This window comes from Frieseomelitta varia, unplaced genomic scaffold (genome assembly GCF_011392965.1).
Source record: "Frieseomelitta varia isolate USP_RPSP 00005682 unplaced genomic scaffold, Fvar_1.2 scaffold_483, whole genome shotgun sequence".
Taxonomy (NCBI): Eukaryota; Metazoa; Arthropoda; class Insecta; order Hymenoptera; family Apidae; genus Frieseomelitta; species Frieseomelitta varia.
In genome coordinates, this window is record NW_025110238.1 from 847,641 (window position 1) to 855,010 (window position 7,370).

The 7,370-nt window shown below is 45.8% G+C and overlaps 1 protein-coding gene across 1 annotated transcript in view; it reads right to left on the bottom strand.

Moving 5' to 3' along the window:
- The window catches only part of LOC122532916, a 329,341-nt gene extending 327,329 nt beyond the window's left edge, over positions 1-2,012 (bottom strand). The window contains exon 1 of the mRNA XM_043662105.1: positions 558-2,012. Within this exon, the coding sequence (XP_043518040.1) occupies positions 558-629 (72 nt within the window). The 5' untranslated portion in view covers positions 630-2,012. The remainder of the gene's footprint in view (positions 1-557) is intronic.
- Between the last annotated feature and the right edge of the window lie 5,358 nt (positions 2,013-7,370).

Below are 7,370 nucleotides of genomic sequence, written 5' to 3' on the forward strand. Positions count from 1 at the left end.
AATGATATCACTGGATAAAATTATTAAGAAGTGATAAACTTATCATGAGTTACGTTTAAATATATATACTTAAAACTGAGAAAATGTTGCAATTTTGGGAGAAAAAATTCTCGACGTGCGTGGCACGTCATTCAAGCGCAAGAGGTTAATAATTTCGAACTGTTATGAGGCGTGAAAGAGTTCTGTTCTATCACTCGAGAGATAGTTACGAGGATAAAGAAAAAACATCGACCTTACCGGTAGATTTTCATGCCAAGTACGGTTTCCGGTCGGCTCCGGTTACATAACGTATTCAATGCTTGTCGCAATTACAGTGCGTCGTTTCGAGCGAAGTGCGGCTAAGTTCGACACGTAAAATCCCGACCTTGAGAATTACGATGTAACATTCGTACGTTTGCTGTCGATGGAACCCCATTTCGAACGGTGGTTCTGCTCCGTTCGAAATAGAGAATTTGCATCACGAACAAAACCGGCCGCCCGCTCGCGTAAACGACGACCAAACGCGTCAAACGGCGCCAAATTACGAAGTACAAAACACAATTGCGAAACACACTTACAGGCAGATTCCTGAGCCCGAGCCGCACCTTGGAGTATTTCTTCATAAACACCCGCCAGAGCACGTACGCCATGACGATTTTTCCAGCTCCCGATTCACTCGTGGGGTTGTCTTGCAGAATTATCCCGTTACTTTCACACCTTTCTACAGCTTGTCACCGTCTCACGAACAAATTTCAAAGGTTAACACACCGTCAGCGTTCGGATTCGCAAACGTCCGGCCATAACACGACTATTCGATTATCGAAATTTCTCGGCATCTCGATCTCAAAACGAAGATGCAGCGCACGATGGTGGCGCGTACGCGGGTCACGTGGTAAAAAGTCAACGTCGAATTTGAACGTGGCCCGTCAATGGCGCCACTTTTCCCGCGCGACGGTCTAACCTATACGAATGCTGTTCACTTCGCGCGAGATTCTCGCGTCAGCGCGGCAAAGGAAAGGAAGAAGAGAATCGACAAGATGCGCTTCGCGTACGTTAATAGCCAGGGGAAACGACACACCTCGCGTACAAATCGACGTGACAAACTACGTGCCGTTTCGATAACAAATCGCCATTCACTTCTAATGGAACAGTGCGTACGTTTCTATTCGAAACTTCTACCTGAGATCTCACTGTTTTGTGTTAGAAACGAACACGATTCGACACTCGTAACACGATTTTACAAAATATCTCTTCGCGCTCGTGTCGAGTATCGCGTACGATTTCCGATGTACGAGGCACTCGCGTTTTCACCGGCCGTCACGAGAAATAAATGAATCGCGATCCACGCATCAACGCGTAAGGATAGTACGTGGAAACTAAACAAAATCTCGGTATCAGCGTAGTTTGATCTCTTGCGTAATTCATTATAGCGTCTCGATTGTAACTGCATCCGGCCGTGCACGTCAACGATACTACCGACACGCGTGGTACGATCGATAAACATTAAACCCAGTGTCCATTCGATCGATCGAAATCGTTACTCTGCGAAATGACGTATACGAAACCACGGTCGAACGTTCGATTCGTCGCACGTATATTGTAAGATCACGTGTCAGGAAATAAACTTAACCTTGAAATCCTTCGTTTTTGCAGAGCGGAGTCCACGCGCGGAGACGAATCAAATGCACGCAGTGTCACGAGAAATGTCGTCGAGCCAGAATCCAAAGAAGCGACTGTCATGATTTGATCGTCCAAACCACGAGACTCTCTATCGTTCTCGAACGATGTGCCAACTTTCGAAATTACTCTGGATATCGCTCCGAAAAGGGAAATTACGGAAAACAACGACGACAGTCTTCGACGATAGGACACTTGTGGTTACCGAGATTCTGTGGATTTTTGTTTATACCAACACAAGCAGTATCGCTGTAAATCGTGCGTATATCAAGACGCACGAGGATTTTGAACGAACGGCGAGCATCGAAACACCCGTGTGCCTGACGGCTCTCGCTGCCGAGATATAACTGACACGACACACGCAACTGCCTACTCTCGCGCCCGAACCGTGGAACGATGAAACGGAACGTCCGGAACGCCGGAACTACGGAACGATGTATGTATACTTGAATCGCGTTTCAGCGCAACTTTAGGTGTGCCTTTAACCACCTAACATCGCGTTTAATGTGAACAAAGGGCGTGCTCCTGGGGTCTATGTCCCTTAAATCTCAAGTTCGGTGCACTCCGGTATCGTATCATATTTTTATTTTGTACCATTTGATATTTCATTCGTTGTTAACCCTTAAACGTTTTAGACTGGCTTTCTGGAACGTATGTATTATTTTTAAAATATCGCAAGAACAAATGGTAAAATTGACACGGTATGAAAGTTATATTCAGAATATATTTGTCTCGATATATACATACATTGATTTATAAATTCAACCATAGGAAACATGTATGACGTCAATCTATTTCAAAGGGCCACCTAACCTAACATTGCTGTTGCCGGCGCACACAGACATAAATAACAGCTCTTTGTCACGCACAATATAAAGAACCACGTAAGAAACCACTCAAGGTAATACTGGCATCTCCTCAGGCAAAAGAGGCGATAAACAACTCAGACTCTTTTCCATTTAATTACTAATTGCGATATAATTCTGCTATTAATTCAAGAAACGCGGTAATTATTTATTCACTTTTTCTCTATTCCGAGAATAACTTTGTCGTGGAGGTGGAATCGTCATCTTTTATAAAGTGTATACCACGTTAATTTCTCAAGAAACGATCTTTGTTTCTCCCGCAGTCGTAAACCAGCAACACGAATGGCGCGGAGGTAACCGAACCAGAAATGAAAAAAAAAAAAAGAAAGAAGAAAAAGAAAAGGAACAAGCATTTTAAAAGGCAGTATAACGCGCGCCTGTCGTAATGGAGGGAAAGAGTTAAAACGAATCAGCATGTCTCACGGCGCAGCCAAAACAAACAGAGTTAAACAAGCGGAAGGCCCGATGCCCCCACACGTGCCCTCTCCCCTGTTTACATACGTTTGTTTTCACTTCAATACTGGCCGACTCGACTTCCCATTCGCTGCTGCACATTACGCGACCATATTACCATCCCTGCACATTATTCATCCGGGTCGTTTGATTTATCAACTGATAAAACGTGTTTAAGCCACTCTCGTTAACGAGAGCTGATACAATTAGGTAAAAATTCGTATTCGTTATTGACTTTCGCAATGGCTATCTCGAGTCTCGTTATAGCATCGACGTTTCTTTTCCTTGTTTCCTACGTCTGACGTTGTACACACCATGTATTCCGCAGCGTAAGTGACGTTAAAATGCGAACATTTCCTACTGCTAACGATACGTTTCGCGAGACGAATGTAGAAGTATATAAGAGACGAGGAGACAGAAGGATTGGCGATAAATATTCCGAGTCATTGAACGATTCCGTGCTCGATCGGGCGTAGAAAAATTAAAGGAATATCGTGAAACGTGACGTGGAACGCTATACGATAATTCTTCGAATGCCTTCAATAATTCCCTCTTTAAATTCCAGATACGCGCGAGAACGAAACGGCAAACGAACGTATGTGTGTATATAACGAACGAAGGGTGAAAAGAAATATGGAGAACTGCCGGGAGAGCTGATAGGCGATGCATAAAGATCGCCGAATGTTTCGGGATGTACGAGGCAACGTGAATCCTGATGACGCCATTACCTCTTGAATTTTTAATACGTGAACGTGCAGCCTTTGCGTATCATGAATTCTACTTGAAAGCACGGGGAAACGCTGAGAATAGTGAGCCACGCGTACGTTTGTTCGATCGTCGACTAAAAAGGGAACCACTTGCGACGAAGAAACACACCCCAGCAAAATGGTTCTCTTTCACGATTAGCGCCGGTGTCGCGGCACTTCCGCCGTGTCTTTGCCTCGCGCCACATCCTATCGCCTTTTACTTCTTCCCCTCTTTAATATTCAGCCACCGTTCTCATAATCTACGCAGTGCCGCCGCCAGCCACACGTACGCGTCTACCTCACAAATATATCGAGCATACGCGTGTAACGTGTTGGGCCTCTGTGAGCAGCGTCGCTATGCGTGTCGGTTCCCGGCACATGCACACGAGCGTGCATTCTCCGCGAGACAATGGGCGTGCCTACCTCACGTGACGGGCACGTGAGCACCCTTAAAAAGGGCCCTCGGCTTCTGACGTTCATTCATGCCGGTCTGCCTGTTTCGTGGAGGACACTGATGACCCTACACCGCGCTTCGCAAAGTCAAGAAGAATTGAACAACAGAAATGGCAAGAAACCACCGTTCAATCGACGTGTCGAACGGTTTTCGCGAGTCTTGCAGGTGCGTGCAAACTATGCGTCATCGTAACAATATTCTTTGCCAGACAGCCTCAACCGCTGCGCGACAGAAGCGTCCAGTCGGGACAGGAGCATGGAACGGATGCGAACTTGTTACATAAATAAGTAGTGGATGGAGTACGTGGAGGACGGAGGATGGAGCGATGTTTGGGTAAAGGTAAATACAAAAGCATGTTCCGAGTACAATGACCTCTTTCACTTCCGAACTCGTATTTATTCGTATTTAATTGCTTAATCCTCTTTGTACAATACAGAAATACCATAAACGCCAGGATTCTTCGGTCTAGGAAATGCTTCGGTCAGCAAATGCGAGCAAGTAAACGGCGCAATGTCAATGATTTCACGACTATTCTTGGATCTCTTCCACACAGTACTTTCGTGCTCGGAATCGATAAAGGAACTAACGTTTATTATTTCGCAAGCAACCCCTCCCGTGTGAACGCGCTCGACCCTCACAAATCGTAATTGCCGGGCAACGAACAGGCACGTCTAGTTACTCTATGAGATAGCTTGCCTCTGAGTCACTCCCCCGCGGTGCGTTTAAACTTTGAACGCTTTCTGCACGTCCGACCGACACGTTGTACCTCGCAGTAATTGTAACGACTCTTGGCTTCGTTCATGAATCGGCTGCTTCGGGCTGGCAACTGTTTCAATGCGTGTTCCAACGGACACGCGGGAAATCAGGTTGAGTAGTTGCCTCGGAAAGCGAGACGCTGTTATTTGATAAATGCAAATGCATACGCGTAATGAGCGATACTTAAATATCCTCGTGTTCCCTGTTGTCCGTACACAACTTCTTTCTTTTGTCAATTTCTTCAATTGTGAAAATTAAACGGCTTCGTCCGAGTGCGTATTTCCACACTTTCTTAACCAGCCGCTTTTCTTCGAGAAAGTTACTCTACCTAGATGGTAATCTCCAGGAAAGAGGTCCGATGAGTAAGGCGGGCAAAGAGCCATCCTGGATTGCTGTAATTTCTTTTTTTGCACGTTCAAGCTGTTTGCAGTCCAGCTTGCATTAACATGGACAACAGAATTTGCTTCACCGCGAGTGAATGAAACTTTCATCGCGTGCACGGGCACGCCACGCGAGCAAACAAGCAGCGAAACTTTCAGGTTCTCGGTTGGTTTTTATAGCTGAAACTCAACAGGTGGAGTGTGCAAACATTTGTAACTGGCAAAGATCCAATACTCTAGCGATCGTATACAATAATAAATCGTCGTTTTCAATTGTAAAAAAAATCAGGCATTGTAATCGTCGATAACAGTTCGCCCCGGACAAACAGAAAGAACGAAGAAACTTCTTTCTTGTCGATGAAAATGAACAACTTGGAGAGGCTTTCTGTTTTCGGTATCGGTCCCGGATCAGGAATCCCGTGTCAGAGTTCCTGTGTCATTAGGCGAAACTGCAAGGGCAGGCATCGCGGAACGCGTGGAAGGAAGCGCAGGTAATTAGAGAGCGGATTAACGTGTCGCAAGTCGTACCTGTACAACAACAACGTCCTGCATATGTATCGGTTGCATGTATACCGTCCTGAAATCGTAACGTGCAACACGAATCGTGAATCACTGGTTCGGTCGTTGAGCAAGAGGGAGTGCTCGCCACGAACGCCGCGCCACGAATTGACGATAGATAAATGCGCGGGAGATCGTATTATCACGATCCTTTAGGGACCCCGGCGAGGTTATCCGGGTTAATCGAAGAACCAGCCAGTGTAACGACGACGATTATTATTCGATCTGGCGAAATTCGCCTACGTATCGATCTTATTCGAGCCACTTTCGCGAACACGGCGCCGTGGTCCTTTTAGAAGCCACTTATTATCCGGATCGATTCCGGCCGTCGATTGAGAGCGTTTCTCAAGTTGGCCGACACCGTCATTAGGCTGTTTTAGATCTGTTAAACGTCTCAGCCCGGATTGCGTAATTTTTAATTTATTGCTCTTTGACACCGAGAATCGTAAAACTCTGATCTCGCTGCCAAATTCCCAAAAGTTTTGTTTGCTCGGAGATAAAAAGTTGAGTCCGGTGAACGCTTTTGAGATCAAAGAGAAATTAGAAATTCCCAAGACTCCTCGTCGTAAAGGGGAGATGACTCGTAAGATTCTTCCAAGTCTGAGTCAGTCAAACTATCTTTGTCCGATGAATTTCCATTTATAGAAATTGTAGGAAAAAGGAGCACGCAATGAGAATAATAATGCTACTTAACGGTACAGCCCGCGGCGATGTAAAAATTTGACATTTCGTGGATTTACGATTCTCGCCCCGAGGACTGAATTATGGCGCCCCCGTACCCCCGTGCGCGCTGCATTTGCAAACTCGTTGTACCGCACGCTGTACGGCGCGCAGGTTTTGCGCGTTACACTTTATGTCCCGAATGCATATCACGACAGGTACTTACACCGAAAATAAACGAAGAAACGTTCAACGGAGCTGCGGCACTCATATCACGTACCGTTGGCCGCGGAATAAATGACATGAAAACGTTCCCGAAACGGTAATTGGACGAACGTCGTTTTGGAATATCGAATCGCGAACCCGACTCGAAATTCAAGGAAAAAGAAGAAAGGACACGTACGATCAATCGGCGCCATTCCTTTCGCTTTGTCCGTGCTAATTGTAAGTATCAGTAATCCGATGTTAAGTCTCGGAATAATTTCAGTTCCTAATGAATTTTATTTTCAGCCGGCCTCGAGAACGAGTCTCCTCTTCGAGATCTGACGTTCGTAAATCGTACACTTTAACGGCGAAGGCGAAGGGAACACACGAGCAACGCCGATCGCGCAGAATTCTCGAGGCCTCCATCTCCTCGACTTCACGAAAGAAATCACTTTTTGCCTTTTGCGAGGTGCAACGTTAGAGTCGTCGGCTCGAAAGGGAGATAGCGATATTCCTTTTTCGACAGGGAATTGCCGATATTTCGCCGCACTAAACCGCGGCCAACCACGTTCTCGCTCCTTCTCCTTTTTTTTTAGTTTTCTTTCTGTTTCTTTTTCTTTTTTTTTTTTTTTTTGTC